We start from the raw sequence: 16,827 nt of genomic DNA, 5'->3' as shown, positions 1-16,827 counted from the left end.
TCCCCAATGAAATTATGAGAGCATAAAACAATGCATTCATCTGGAATATTTTTAGGATTGTTCATTCAGAAATGCAAATGATGACACCCTATTGGCTAGGAGGCTTATCCTGTTAAAATGGAAATCCCCTGTCTCTCCCTCACATACGCACTGGATGAGAGATATTCTTTACTTTCTTAAATTGGAGAAAATTAGGCTTTCCTTGAATGGCTCGAGCGAAAAGTTCTCGAAAATATGGAGTCCTTTCTTCCTATATTTACATAGGATACGCTTCCCTTTCATTCCAGATTAAAGCACTGTGCGAGGTCTGGTGATGTGTAAACTCTGAAAAATGTGTGTTAGGTCGGGAGCTTTGTCGGGTATACTGTGCAATAATCCTACCTGTATGGTTAAGCGGACTGAGGTGTCTATTTTGTATGTTCATTTTATTTTATTAGTGTGGTTGCCAGGGCAACCACATTATTACTCTGGGGAATTTTGCATTTTTCAAAACTCTTAGTCTCATTGACTTGAATGGGAAACTCCATATATAGTGAGTAACTTTTATGACGTAACTTTTCCCATTGACTTTGAATGGGAAACTCCATATATAGTGAGTAACTTTTATGACGTAACTTTTCCCATTGACTTTGAATGGGAAACACCATATATAGTAAGGTAACTTTTTTTATGTAACTTTTTATGCAACCACACTCGCAATTTCCCAAATTGCAATTTCTCTAGTTATTATTATTATTGTTGTTATTTCCTTTTTGTCTTATTGTTCTTGTAAGTGTTTTTTTTTTCTTTTTCTCTTGTTTGGGGGGGAAAAAAATGATATATAATTAAGATGTTTTTTGTGATAATGGGGATATATTAAGCATTGTTATAACTTTTTCTTGATTCATACAATGCTTGTTAAAAAACCCAATAAACAAAAGTAAAAAAAAAAAAAAAAAAAAAAGAAATGCAAATGATGAAAAAACCGCTTATATTTTAATTCACTCAGTTAACTCACTTACTGCCAATTAAAAATGCCCTCGAGTGGCATTAGTGCCAGCCCTCTCCATAGACTTCCATGTAATTTGTAGTGCACAGATCATGCACACCCATGCACAGATCATGCACCATGTTTGTGCAGGCTGTTCACAGCTTTCAAACAAAAAAAAAAGATTGGAATTCCGTTCAGGCATTCTTGAGATAATAGCCATTATGTTTTCCTAAGATGTAAACAAAGATGGCTGCCATGTTTGATAGATGGGGTTGCTATGGGGGTTAAACATGCAATTTCGCGATTTCTATCATGCCTACTACATTTTTTGGGGTCCAAAAATTTTTTTTGAAAAAAAAAATTTTTTGAAAAAAAATTTTTTTTTTGTTTTTTTTCTAAGTAAAAGTCGCCCAAAGTCGCTTGGCAGGGAAGCCCATAGTGAGAAAGTTGCTCTAAAAGTCGCCTGGCACTGTATGAGTTAACCTAATATGATAAAAGTGGAGCCGAGCATAAAAATCAATGCTTTCATCTGTAATATTGTGTTTATTTGAAGTATTTGTCATTCAGAAATGCAAATGTAAAAGGTGTTTCAGATATGGGAGCCTGAAACCTTAGGAGCTTAATAGTCAAAGGCAAAGAACAATGTGGATGGATTAGCATGTGGACATGACTTCAAAGGAAAATGTATCATATAGTATTTTCATGTGCACAATGCAGCTTTAAATGTGAGACAGCTTCCTCATAAGACTCCATAGAAGCGGCATTAGTAACTAATGATAGATCCAGCAATGATGACCTACGGTAGATGATACAGTATATCTCTATGTACAAAATAAAATTTACATTTAAACTATACTCTGAGTCTTCAGTCAAGTACTTGAGTGTAATTTATCTTCTTATTTTTTTGTTTTGTTTTTTGTTCTTTTGCTTTTTTCGCCTCTTTTTCCCATTGTCGACATCCTTGTTTATTTCCTTGTTTATTTCAAAGCGCTCGTCTTTCATGAAAGGGGCTGTGTCCATGAAGCAGTTGTTCAAGAGTCTGAAAAGACATCAAAAGATGGAAAATGTTACTTTTATCATGAACAGTACGATGTATAGTAAACCACGTTGATGATTGGTTTTAGTTATCCTATTAACACTTGGAATGCCATTATTTTTTAAATGATTTGGATACAGAGTGCCACCATTCACTGCACTTTATTTTGAAGAGCCCCGGAAGCCACGATCGTGTCCATGTTGTGGAAATTCCGGAAAACCCCGGATGTAGACCGGGATGTTTACTTTCACAAGGAAATGAAAAATTCTAACCGCGGCCGACCGTCTCGGCCCAGTGTCGCCGTGAAAAAGAAAATGGTTCTCGGCAATCAAAGCGTTTTTGGAAGTAGATTCCGAGATAAAGCTGTTTCTTTGCAGCAGCAATGAATAGGAGCCTATGGAGATTACATGCTTCCTGATGATTACCTCTTCACCTGGTTACCATGGTAACCAGCTAACATGTAACTGGACGTGATAACGGGGCATGGCGTCGCACCGCGGTAATTCTTATCACGTTCCTGGACGTAATTGGCATCGGATTCGGAAGTGTTAATAATGCACATATTCAAAACACAAGTAGTCTACATTATACTCACCGCATCGTTTTAATGCAGGTATTGGTGGAGAGCAGCTGGAGTAATCTGTCAGTTACAGCATCTGTGAGTTTATTGTGACTTAGACTACAACACCACAAGGAAGAGAAAGGACAAAAGAATAGATTAGTTCCTAAACTTTCTACACGAGCAAATCCACACACATCAGTCCATTTTACAAGACTACTCACTCCAGGACTTGTGCTTTGTGCAGGTGGGGGATCAGAATCCCTAGCTGCTGGTCAGTGAGTTGACAGTGACTGAGGTCCAGCTCTGTCAGTCCCTCAGATTGCTTCAGAACCAGGGCCAATCGTTTACAGGCCTTCTGGTGTAGTCTGGTCTTACTGAGATCCAGCTCTCCACCCAGGGCTCTCCCCAGGGACCCTGCTCGCATCACTCTGTCCGTTTCACTGGCCCCAGAGACCAGCGTTAGGAGCCGGAGCAGAACGGACTTGCTGGATCTGCAGAAAAACAATGAGCGAGGGATGTAACCATTAATATCACTATTAAGATCAGTGCAGGTTATGTGATCAGCACCTAATCAGTAATCCAGACCTCAGTGAAAATATACAATACATATGTACTTTTTTTTTCATTTTTAAATAATCTCAATTATTTATTTTTTAACATCTACTACAGCATGTGGACATCTCACTGTCTATGAAAAGCCTAAAGCCAAAGGCAACGGATCAACCATTTGATGTGACAGTTTCTTTAAATGAGTGTTTCCCAAACATTTTGGGCCTCAGTACACCCTTTTCCTGATTTCTGAATCCAAGTATCCCCTTTAACCCATTCAGGCCGGAAACACATTTTGTGTTTGGGAGGGGCTTACAGTACAAGTACAGTATGTAGCAACATATTTGTTTTTGTAGGCTAATTTCTGATTTAGGCCTAACTATAGGTTAGGCCTAAATGGGTACAACACTTTGATTAGAAAATACTGACGTCAAAAGTCCAGTTGTTATTATCAATACTAGAAGCTGGGCCGCCCTTTGGGCGGCCCAGCGTCTAGTCGGCGACCTGGCCAACTCGGAACAATGTAAATAGGGAATGAATGCCCCGCCCTTTAATGCAAACCCCATTATACCTGTTTTCATAGGACCCGTTTTGACCATTTGTCTGCCTGTGTCCATTTATGCCCATATATGGAGATATCTGTATCTGTCTGTCTGTCGGTGTCCATTTTATGTCCATATATGGAGATCACTGCAGTTATAGTTCTGGGTCCATTTTATGCCCATATATGCCCATATATGGAGATATCTGTCTATCTGCGTCCATTTTATGCCCATATATGGAGATCTCTGTATCTGTCTGTCTGTGTCCCTTTTATGCCCGTATATGGAGATCTTTGTGATTCTGCATCCATTGTATGCCCATATATGCCATATATGGAGATATATATTTATCTGCGTCCATTTTATGCCCATATATGAGATTTCTGTCGCTTTTTCAAACAGATGGTCAAAACGGGTCCTATGACAACAGGTATAATGGGGTTTGCATTAAAGGGGGAACCGGCACTGTGTCTGCAACACAGTCGGGGGCACAGACAGATACAGAGATCTCCATAATGGGAATAAAGGGACACAGACAAACAGATGGAGGAGGAGACAAACTTAATGCAAACCCCATTATACCTGTTGTCATAGGACCCGTTTTGACCATCTGTTTGCCTGTGTCCATTTATGCCCATATATGGAGATATCTGTATCTGTCTGTCTGCGTCCACTTTATGCCCATATATGGAGATCTTTGACCATCTGTTTGCCTGTGTCCATTTATGCCCATATATGGAGATATCTGTATTTGTCTGTCTGCATCCATTTTATGCCCATATATGGAGATCTATGCAGACACAGTGCCAGTTCCAGAAAATCCTGATGTCAGACATCAGAATCCGAACCTTGCGTGCTGGTTCCAGAAAATCGTGTATCGGGTCGGGTCGAGGCCGAGCACTGCACTACCTGCTGCGGTGGGGAACGCACGTGCCGAATTTGAAATAGGGAATGAATGCCCCACCCTTTAATGCAAACCCCATGAATGCCCCAGCCTTTAATGCAAACCCCAATATACCTGTTGTCATAGGACCCGTTTTGACCATCTGTTTGTCTTTGTCCACTTATGCCCATATATGAAGATCTCTGCACACACAGTACCGGTTGCGGAAAACTCTGATGTCAGACTTTATGCCCATATCTGGAGAACGCGCGTGCCGGTGGGAAGAAGGGTTCTCGAGATACGTGGATTACATACATACATACACATTCACAGAGATTTTGTGTTGACTCATGTGGCGTACGTGATGTCAGAGCCTTTTATGAAGTGATGTCACAATGACTCAGCGCTTGCGCCGATTTCCTCCGGAACAGCCTGATGTCAACAATCAGCTCCGCATAAGGAGATTCCGAACGTTTCGCGCCGGTTTCGGAAAACCGCGAGTCGGGTCGGGTCGAGGCCCGGCACTGCACTCCGCGCGGCGGCGGGGAACGCGCGTGCCGAATCTGAAGCCGGTGGGACGAACGGTTCTCGAGATACGCGGATTACAAACAAACAAACAAACAGACAGAGATTTGTCGCATTTATAGATAGATGTTGAAAATAAAAGTAAGAAGCCTGTTTTCTACTACTTTCTTACTTAATCTGGTTTAAAGCTTTACGGAGCAACACGTTCACATAATGTTTGAAAATTAAACATAACAGTAAAATAAATGTTTCCATTTTCTCTCAAATACCCCCTGTAGTACCTCTGCGTACCCGTAGGGGTAAACGTACCCCCATTTGAGAAACAATGCTTTAAATCATCTCTGGGACCCCAATCTATACTATATAGTGGCATTTTAACTCTCAAAGTATGAAAATGTAACCAAATGCACCACAAGGGTACATTTGGTTACATTTTCATACTTTAAAATGCCACAGATCTGTAATGGACCATTTGGTTCCTAAATATCAATCATTTAGATGAGGACCCCTGGAACCTAATCAAAGGTCCCTGAACCCCACTTTGAGAACCAAATTACGCATACTGTACATTAATTCCACAACTCCACTTCCACAACATCCACAAATCACATGGGGATTTGTAAATTAAAGGTTTTATTACATATTCCTTACAAAATGTAACTGTAAATCAACTGTATTACAAATAAATAGTAACAATAACAAATAGTATTTTCAGTTTCTCATTTCTTTTGGACCAGCATAGAAAAGTGTGATTTTTTGAGCGGTGCTAACCGCTCCTACATCTGGCTTTGTCTGTATTTGTACGTATATCCCACCATCCCACATTGGCCAAGTTTCGCGAGGCGCTTAATGAAATCGATTCATTAATAGCACCACTCACTTCACACTGGGTGTAATTTTTATTTTATTTTTAACATGGTAATACTTAGCCTCTATGGTCAATTTATAGTGATGTTTTAAATCATGGTTAAGATGGCGTCTTGCTGCCCATCTTAAATCAGTCTGTAGAACGAGAAGAGCATTGATTTGATGCCTTAATAAAAGTGAGTCAGTGTGCAGTGTTTATTCTCTGCCTTTTGTTTCGTGGCCTAATGGACATCAAACTGGGGGTCATCTATACGTATATGCAGAAAGTATTCACTGACAGAAAACACATTTACTGTACCTGAGCTGTGAGATGTAGGGCAGGCACTGAAAGAAGGTCTTCACTTCACTCTCTTCATTTGAGAAGTCCAACAGCTCTAATGGTTTCTTCTCTTGTTGTAGTTTCAGCACCTCTAGGAGGAGGGAGGTCATTCCATGATCTGAGAGGTATACGGACCAGACTGCAGGAACTGACTGGTAGAGTGGTTTTAGTGCTGGAAGAACACTTCTGCCAGTTTGAGTCTCATAGTCCTTCAAATACAAGTACAGATCCAGTAGTAGCTTAGTTTTACAGCCATTATCGTCCCTGTGCATAAGGAGGAATGTTTCGTAATTACACACAGAAGAGAACAATTCTAAAATATTCTCTCCCGTTTCTTCTTCTTGTTCGGTTGCTTCACAGATGAGCTTCCCTAGGAACGTGGGTTGTTCTGCCATTCCTGCGTATTCATCAGTGAAACTGGAACAGATCAAATCAAAAAACAAACTTACATTAGTATCTGATTCTGTGCATCATCAGAAAGCAGCGTTCATACAGAGGATTGCAAATGTAATACATTCCTAATTCCTATATAATGGTAGCCTGCCCTGGTAAATGCCCTCGTGTGAATTCAGATTCTGTGGCTTCTGCAGACCGGTGTGGCCCCAAGCGCTGGGTGGGCGTTTTGCAGAAACCAAAAGGTCCACCCAACGCTTGGTGCCAGACCGGTCTGCAGAAGACTGATGATGTTCAATGATAGACAATGATAATGTTGACTGACCGGGATGGTTTACCAGGCGAATATAATGGGATCCTATCAAATTAGTTGTACAATAAATGTGATGGAAGAGTGCACTGCTGAATGTAGTGAATAGTTGAAATTAAAATTAAAAGAAAACTTTACCTAAATTCCATTGTTATGCAGAGATTAATGTAACGCAACGACAAATTTGGTTGAATTATACAAGTTTCCCTTTAAATATACATTTCTTCTCTACAGAACTGTTCAGAAATGCACTAGGACTTTGCAAACCTAGTTCATGATTAAATCATGACGTGCATTAATCATACCTCATTTTATTTAGAAAAAGCTATACAGCTGAGCTTTTATATTTAAGAAAAATACTTAAAGAAAACACATTAACTGTACCTGAGCTGTGAGATGTAGGGCAGACACCGAAGGAAGATCTTCACTTCACTCTCTTCACCTGTGACGTCCAACAGCTCTACTGGTTTCTTCTCTTTCTGCTGTTTCAGCACCTCTAGGAGGACGTTGGTCTTTCTTGCTGAGAGGTAAATGGACCAGACTGCAGGAACTGACTGGTAGAGTGGTTCTAGTGCAGGGAGAACACGTCTGCCTGTTTGCTTCTCATAGTCCTTCATATCAGAGTACAGATCCAGCAGCAGCTCACATTTATAGAAATTACCCTCCCTGCCCATAAGAAGGAATGTTTCGGGATTAAACACAGAAGAGAACAATTCCAGAATCTTCTCTCCAGTTTCTTCTTCCCGTTCTGCTGCTTCACAGATGAGCATCTGCAGGAACTTGGGTTGTTCTGCCATTCCTGGCTCAACATCAGTGAAACTGCAACAGTTCAAATTAAAAACAAAATTAAAACCAGCTCTGCAATCTGCATCATCAGAATATACTATGGGACACAGGGCCATAGCGCGTCTAATCGGCGCTCTAGGCGAGCTCTCTCGAATGCGCCCCCCCCCCATTCTTTGCGGGTTTTGCCGTGAATTTAGTCGGTTTTGGGCCGGTTTTGGGCTGGTTTGGGTCCACTCCCTCCATTTCGGCGCCCCCTCTAGGATGGCGCTCTAGGCGACCGCCTATACCGCCTATAGCTAAAAACGGCCCTGATGGGACAATACATGATGAAAGAGTGCACTGCTGAATGCAGTGCATGTCTATAGTCTACACTTCAATTAACTCATACAGGGCCAGATTTCCAAAATATGAATATGAATGTGCGCTTATAACGCCAGGAAATAGCTATTTTGTATCCCCCCAGACCACCTTAACCAGACCACCTTAACGAATGCACGTTCAGCATACCATACCACCAGATGACCACTAGAGACCACCATACACCATACACTGACATGGTCCCATGTTAAGCCTGTTTAAATCCACATAACAGGATGAGACGCTGACTTGGTCCTCATTGACTTAACATGGACGGGCCGCCGGTCACCATTTCAGCTCAATACTGTTCAATTCGTGCTTGATCGTCTTTAACCACCATTGGTATGGGCATCGGGACGTATATAGATGCCACACAGAAAGTTTCAGAATCAAAATCCGACCTAGTGAAGCTACGTGAGGGTCGGATGGTTGCATTGAGGCTAACGCTAGCAGAGGCCTGTTGTCAACAGGAAGCCCTGGTTTAAAGGTGACGTCATAATCGTATCCTTTTTTTTCACGGTTTACGTGTGGACATTAGCTGAGGTAAGCTAACCATTTCGCTCCGTCTATAAACACATATTAAAAGCTTAAACAATGCTTTTATATAAAAGTCGCTCCGAGTCGCTCGGCACCAAACGCCATAGTGAACTAGTCGCTCGTAAAGTCGCCCGGCGCTAACTGAGTTAAAGGCCACTGTTGATTTTCAACCTGAATTCCATTGTTCTCATGTGAAAACAATAACACTGTATCAAGTGACCCAAAAGAAAAAGGTTGAATATCAGCAACGTTTCCATTTTAACACCTTGCCGTCCGAAATAGAATGGTGGTTGGTAGATTAGCCGTGAAATTTCTATTATTGTATTGTGATCTGAGACATAATATTATGTTTATAAACATGACCCCGCAGCCCCTCCATCTTGAACAGCGCCGCTGTTTTTTCTTCTTTTTTTTTTCCCCAGCTCAGTAACTCACCATGATTTTCTCGATTTCCGTTGGGATAGAATGGGGGTTTTGGCCGATCGTCGATGTCCCCGTGCGTTTCGCGTGCGCGATCCTTTCACGTAAATGTCCCCACAAACAATCCATGTGTGACTGAAGAACAGAACTGAAAAGTTTCGCTAGCATAGCCCCAAGCATGGCTGCTGTAGGAGCTCGAGTGTGCAGACAGCAAACGGATGGCTGGGAGTAGCCTTGGAGAAGGAGAGGCGCTGACGTCACCTCTGCTTCATGCACGGTCTGCATGAGCTATCAATGCACGAGTGGTGACTAGGGAAGGTTAGACGATCGCCGATTTTCGGATCAAAAGCTTTTATTCCGGTTTTAAAGACAAAGTCCGGGAATGTACGGCATGGCTGAGAGTCCCTGGGGGGATGTGCGATATAGTACGGTTTTAACATTAAGGGGCTCCCCGTGGCTTAGAAGGTGTTAAATGTGCATGCATACATTAACCCAAAACATGTCTTAATACATATGCAAATCCCCCAAATAAGTTCACTTTTGTATAAAAAAAAACATACACTTTTATATTGAAATGGATGGACCATATTTCCAAAATTCCTGAGTTGAACTTCCCTACCAATCTTTTCAGAAATCTTTCTGAAATGTATGGGTATTACTATTCAGACCCTTTGCAAACCTCGTTCATTATTAATGTAAGTGCATTAATCATACCTCATTATCTTTAGAAAAGGTTATGCAATTGAGCTTTTATAAGACGTAGACAAATAATGAAAGAAAACAGATACTGTACCTGAGCTGTGAGATGTAGGGCAGACACTGAAGGAAGATCTTCACTTCACTCTCTTCAACTGTGACGTCCAACAGCTCTACTGGTTTCTTCTCTTTCTGCTGTTTCAGCACCTCTAGGAGGACGGAGGTCTTTTTCGCTGAGAGGAACATGGACCAGACTGCAGGAACTGACTGGTAGAGTGGTTCTAGTGCTGGGAGAACACGTCTGCCTGTTTGCTTCTCATAGTCCTTCATATCAGAGTACAGATCCAGCAGCAGCTCACATTTATAGAAATTACCCTCCCAGTCCCTGCCCATAAGAAGGAATGTTTCGGGATTAAACACAGAAGAGAACAATTCCAGAATCTTCTCTCCTGTTTCTTCTTCCCGTTCTGCTGCTTCACAGATGAGCTTCTGCAGGAACTTGGGTTGTTCCAACATGCCTGGCTCTTTGGTGAAACTGCAACAGTATGAATTAAAACCAAAATTAAAACCAGCTCTGCTGATCTGCTAACCTGACTGCGCCAGATGGTGGCAGCAGTGCGTATGCCTGGCTGCATACCGCTCTGCTTACCACCATCTGGGATTGCTCGGGCAGACCCGATGTAAGGGGCGGGCCATTTTTTCAAATTCTTTAGCAGGTGATTGGATGGGGCCGTCTCTCTATCACAGTCTGGGAGTGCCAACTCCAACCACTCACATTGGCCTGTCTGCATGACGTTACACCCAGACGGGTTTCCACGTGGTCTGCAATCAGACTCTATTGGCTCAGAGCCCGCCCGTAGCTGCCGCTGATTCGTCCGGCCCGGGACTTTACGAGTGTTATCAACTCTCCCCGTGAGATCTCAGATGGTAAAGTAGGGCGGTACGCACTACTGCCACCATCTGGCGCAGTCAGGTTACTGATCTGCATCATCAGAATATACTATGGGACAATACATGATGGAAGAGTGCACTTGCTGAATGCACAATATCAGCAACATTTCCATTTTAAATGTGCATACATTTAACCCAAAACATGTCTTAACTCATTTAGTGCCACCCCTTTCACCACTAGAGGGCGCCCAGTGGCCATAGAAAATCCCATAGAGATATGCTGGTATATGCAGAAGCCCTGCAGCCATGACTTGCCTGAACACTTTCCTTTGTGCATGTACAGGAAGAGGATGAAGTTAGCTTGAAGTTAGCTATTGGCTACCAAGCATTTTAGAAGCCTTATTTTCGTCAACTTAGCCATGATTAAACCTTGCACACCTCATGCATGGGAAAAAAACAGAGAAGAATGAGCTCTAAAAAATCCAATGCAATCCTGGATTGCATTGGAGTGGATTTGTGCAGTTTGTTCACAGCTTTCAAACAAAAAAATCCGATTGGAAATCCGTTCAGGCATTCTTGAGATAATCGCCATTATGTTTTACATGTTATGTAAACAAACATGGCTGCCCTGTATGTTAGATGGGGTTGTATGGGGGTGGAACATGCAAAATCGCGATTGAAATCATGTTCACCAGATTTGATGGGGTCCAAAAAAAAAAAAAAAAAGCCGAACTTGTTCGGGATCGGCACTCTGCGATACGATAATAAAGCCGAACTAGTTCGGGATTGGCACTCAATGAGTTAAGACATGTCTTAAAAAAAACACAAATTTTATATTGAAATGGACCATATTTACAAAATTCCTGAGTTCCCTACCAATCTTTTCAGAAATCCTTCTGAAATGTATTGGGTATTACTATTCAGACCCATTGCAAACTTTGTTCATTATTAATGCAAAAACATTAATCATACCTCATTGTGTTTAGAAAAGGGTATGCAGTTGAGCTTTTACAAATAATGTATGAAAATAAATGTACTGTACCAGAGCTTTGAGATGTAGGGCAGGCACTGAACAAAGATCTTCACTTCACTCTCTTCATCTGTGACATCCAACAGCTTTACAACTGGTTTCTTCTCCTGTTGAAGCTTCAGCACCTCTAGGAGGGTGGAGGCCTTTCTCGCTGAGAGGAATATGGACCAGACTGCAGGAACTGACCGATAGAGTGGTTCTAGTGCAGGAAGAACGCTTCTGCCTGTTTGCGTCTCATAGTCCTTCAAATACGAGTACAGATCCAGTAGTAGCTCAGATTTTAAGAGATTATCATTCTTGTGCATACGGAGGAATGTTTTGTAATTACACACAGAAGACAATGCTTCGAGAATCTTCTCTCCCGTTTCTTCTTCCCGTGCTGCTGCTTCACAGATGAGCTTTCGCAGGAACTTGGGTTGTTTTAACATTCCCGGCCGTTGATTCGAGAAACTGCAACAGTTCAAATTAAAATCAAAATGTAAACAGTAAACACAGCTCTGAAATTTGCATCATGAGATCAATATACTATTCATGTAGATGCCATTTTACTGAATTCCTATTTAACAGGATGCTAGCTAATTATCTGTACTGTGATTGAAGAGTGCACTGCTGAATGCAGCATGTGGTTGCAATACAGGTGATGGAAGAGTGCACTGCTGAATGCTGTGCATGTCTACACTTCAATTAAAGCCAGACTCTACCAATTTTCAACCTGAATTGTATTATTCTTATGTGAGAACAATAACACTGTATAATGTGGCAAATATATGTTTAATATCAGCAACATGTACCTTTTAAATGAGCTTATATTTAACCTAAACCCTTTCATAGACGTATGTGAATCCATCCAAATAAGGTATGATTTAAAATTAAAATTGGCCATATTCCAAAATTCTTATGGTGAACTTCCCTACCAATCTTTTCAGATTTTTTTCAGAGATCTATTGGGAATTTACAGATCCTTTCGTTCATAATTAATAGAAGTGTGTTAATCTTTAGAAAAGGGTATGGAACTGAGTTTTTATAAGACATTGGCAAATACTGAAAGGAAACACATTTACTGTACTACCTGAGCTTTGAGATGTAGGGCAGGCACTGAACAAAGATCTTCACTTGACTCTCTTCATCTGTGACATCCAACAGCTTTACAACTGGTTTCTTCTCCTGTTGAAGTTTCAGAACCTCTAGGAGGGTGGAGGCCTTTCTATCCGAGAGGTAAATGGACCAGATTGCAGGAACTGACCGAAAGAGTGGTTCTAGTGCTGGAAGAACGCTTCTGCCTGTTTGCCTCTCATAGTCCTTCAAATTTGAGTACAGATCCAGTAGTAGCTCAGATTTTAAGTAATTATCGTCCTTGTGCATACGGAGGAATGTTTTGTAATCACACACTGAGGACAACAATTCCAGAATCTTCTCTCCCGTTTCTTCTTCCCGTTCTGCTGCTTCACAGATAAGCTTTTGCAGGAACTTGGGTTGTTCCAACATTCCTGACCGTAGCTTAGAGAACCTGTTTATATGAAAATGACAGAAATTCTGCTTTATAAATAGAACAAAGTATGATGGATAGTTTGGATACTATATCCATCAGATTTAGGAGTGGAAATTTGTAAAATTAAACAATCTGAAAAAGTTCACACACAATGGTATCATACAGACATCACGTTTCACACTACAGCTGAACTGTTATACCAGTATGTAGCCTTTAGTTTAAAAGCCTATTAAACATAAAATACATGTACTGTACCTGAGCTGGGAGATGTAGGGTAGGCACTGAACAAAGACTCTCACTTCACTCTCTTCAACTGGGACATCTAACAGCTGTACTGCTTTCTTCCCATCCAGCTTCAGCACCTCTAGGAAAAGAGAGGTCTTTCTATCCGCGAGGAATAGGGTCCAGACTTCATGAACGGACTGGAAAACTGATTCTAATTCTGAAAGAGCCCCGGGATTCTCCTCCTCCAAATAAGAGTATAGATCCAGTAGTAGCTCACATTTATACAAATTATCCTCCCCGCAAATAAGACGGGAGGTTTCGTGTCTACACTCATCAAAGAACAAATCATGCACTTTTTCTTTCCATTCGTCTTCATCTACATCTTTCATCCAATATTCTCCTCTTTCGTCTGCTCTTTCATCTTGTTCATGCTCCAGTGCACAGCAGAAGCGCTCCCCCAGCTCCTTGGCTTCTTTTAACATCCTTGGCTGTTGATTAGTAGATCTGCAGCAGTTCAAATGAAAACCAAAATTACATAAATCAGAAACAAACAGCGTTGGAAAAAGTATTCACATTCTTTACTCAAGTTAAAGTAGCAATACTGCAATGTAGAAGGTACTCCGTTATACAAGAAAAGTCTTTAAAAGTACAAAAGTATTGGTATAGAAATGCACTTAAAGTACCAAAAGTAAAAGTAGTCATGGTGCAGAATGTCCCATTTCACAAGTTCAAAATGTATAAAAATAGCAGATCTACAAGCTCACTATGCGTCGCATAGATCGGCTGCTATTTTCCAATGGCTGAAATGTACCGTATATAATGGTTAAAGGAGTAGTTCGCCTCCAAAATGACATTATATCTATTGATTACTCATGCAATGGAGCCTTGGTTTTCCGGATTGGGTCCCCATCCGGAATCAATGGGGGTAAATTTACTAAAATCTATTTTTTGTCTTACAAATACAAAAATATATATATATTGAACTCAAGGCTCCATGTCATGGCATGAGTAATCACTGAAAAAAAGTCATTTTGAAGTGTGTGTGTGTGTGTGTGTGTGTGTGTGTGTGTGTGTGTGTGTGTGTGTGTGTGTGTGTGTGTGTGTGTGTACTGTGAATGTATTAACAGTAAACCTAACCCACAAGCCAGATTCTCCAGATTACCTGCAAGATATGCAGTTATATGGTTGCCCAATCGATCACATTAATTATAATTAATTATATAAACATATAACAACAGTAAAACCACACTGAATACTGAACCACATCGAATACCACATCGAATACTGAAACAAAGGCTGTGACTACGTGTGCCTGCCCACAACCACTGGCCTAACGACAGTAACGTTTCAGCGATAAATATACCATTGTTTCTAGCTCCTTTCGGAACCACTCACTACATAGCCGTGTAGTGGTTCCGAAAGGAGCTACATTGTTTCAAGCTAGCAAAACTAAGCTAACTAAGTACATTTACTTGAGTACTGTCAGGGCTGCCAAGTCTCACGCTTTGAGCGTGAGAGTCACGCAATTTAACCTCTTCTCACGCCACACGCCACACATGCCATTTCTCACGCAATTTTACAACCATCCCACGGACCTCTCCCGAAAATTGCGGGGGTTTTCTCACTCGGTAAAAGTCGCACGGAGAATTCTAAGCGCAGTGAATGCAGCTGCTCTGCTCCTCCACTCTCTCTCCCCTCTACACATACACACATGCAGGCGACGGAGCGAGAGAGAGAGCCCTACAGACGGCGGCTTTCTCGCTTCGATCTGCGGGGCCGGGGATCGCGCCGCCCCCGCGGTGGAGAAAAACACTCGCTCCGCGAGTAAACGCCGGGCAATATTTCACAAAGATGACCACAATCCAGCTCTTGCCTCCCGCGAGCGCATGCACGAAAGAGCCCACGCGCAATAATTTCATGGGTTATATCCACTTGTCTTGAACCCTAATATCCCCATATTCTGAGGAGGGCTTTAGAAGAGATAGGGAGGTTTGCACCAACACTAGGCCTACTAGTCTACTACTCTACTAGAGGGAAGAATCCCAGTAGCCCAGTGGTTCTCAACATGTGGGTCGGGACCCCCAGGGGTCCCCAAATTATTTTGTGGAGGTCGCCATGATTAACTTAATGTGAAACATTGTTTTCTCACTCAACAGTAAACAAACCAACAAAGTTTAAGTGTATAGAGGGTATCTGCACATTTCTAAAGTGACAAAATAGCTCTAAGATGACAAATTAAACATTGGCCAAATTGTCAAGTAATAGAGGCAGACATTGTGAAAATAGTAGATCTACATGCTCACATGTCTATTTTCACAGTAGAACCTTGTTATAGCCTACAAAATGTTGCCTGAACGCTTATAGGGTGGAGGGGTCCCCAGTTAAAATATGATTATTTGGGGCGCAGTCTGAAAAGGTTGAGAACCACTAGCCTTACTAGTAGTACTATTAGTAGTTTTACTAATAAATGTATATTTATTGGTCATTCTTGTTGCAAGTTTATTTCTACTTGTGCTGGTCACTCAGTTTGAATGCTTTATAAGCATGAGGTAGTGACCCCGTCTGCGCCAACCAATTTAAGCCCCACACGCCACGAAATCGCTCTAAATCGATGTTAAAAAGGCCAAAAAAAATCGCGCCCCCCAAAAAATGTCTCACTCTTAAAAATTTCTGGAACTTGGCAGCCCTGGTACTGTACTTAGGTACACTTAGGTTATTTGTAGGCTACTTTACTTGAGTAATTTAAAGAACTCCGGACTTTTACTAGTTGTAACAGAGTATTTCTACATTGCAGTATTGATACTTCTTTACTTGAGAAATGCGAGTACCACCATTGCATTTCAGGCCATGATGTTATGGCGGGACAAATTAATGTATTATTATATAATCTTTCTTACCGCTTCTCGAAGCGCCCCAAATGACGACAGTAACTTTGTTGTGGTTTCACAAGCTACAAGTAAAATAACAGCAAGCACTTAGTTAGCACACGTTTCATTTAGGAGACATTATATTAGACTGCCGACGCACGCAACACGCAACGATTGAAATGTATCACATCCAGAGATCACAACATTACAACAACCATACAACGCCACGCCCATTGGATGGCTCGCGTCCAGCAGATTACCAAGCGTGTCTATGAAGGGAGCGCTCGTTTTATGGTTAGATGTCACAGTTATTGTCCACGACATTAAGTTATTGTCCACGAACATTGCAAGCGGCGCGAAGGCCAGCGGACCGAGTGGCCGCGAAGAGCGGGCCAGGGCCGCGCGGCCGGCGGAGCGCCGCGCGAGTTACGAAGCCGTGGTGAATGCAATCGTTATATTTATGCCCAGGCCGTAAGGCCTGGGCAAGCGCACGATAAACGCAATGATAATTGGGTTTTGGTGCACCTCGCGCGGTCCAAGTGACTACAACCGAGCGCTCCCTACGTCCGGTTC

At 41.8% G+C, this 16,827-nt stretch overlaps 1 protein-coding gene across 1 annotated transcript; it reads right to left on the bottom strand.

Annotated features, from left to right (window-relative positions):
• Window positions 1–1,590: 1,590 nt before the first annotated feature.
• On the bottom strand, window positions 1,591–16,391 carry LOC308280993 (uncharacterized protein). Its single transcript, XM_080721035.1, has 10 exons — window positions 16,285–16,391; window positions 13,418–13,891; window positions 12,743–13,180; window positions 11,686–12,123; window positions 9,850–10,287; window positions 7,341–7,775; window positions 6,233–6,670; window positions 2,790–3,059; window positions 2,602–2,685; window positions 1,591–2,009 (listed from the first exon to the last, which is right to left on the bottom strand). The coding sequence occupies exons 2-10, from the start codon at window positions 13,867–13,869 to the stop codon at window positions 1,859–1,861; spliced, it is 3,144 nt and encodes a 1,047-aa protein (XP_080577161.1). The 5' UTR covers window positions 13,870–13,891; window positions 16,285–16,391; the 3' UTR covers window positions 1,591–1,858.
• Window positions 16,392–16,827: the final 436 nt, after the last annotated feature.

The sequence above is a fragment of the Nannobrachium achirus genome, assembly GCF_963921795.1.
Source record: "Nannobrachium achirus genome assembly, chromosome: 3".
Taxonomy (NCBI): domain Eukaryota; kingdom Metazoa; phylum Chordata; class Actinopteri; order Myctophiformes; family Myctophidae; genus Nannobrachium; species Nannobrachium achirus.
The sequence above is the reverse complement of the archived record's forward strand: the minus strand, read 5'-3'. Positions and strand labels throughout refer to the sequence as shown.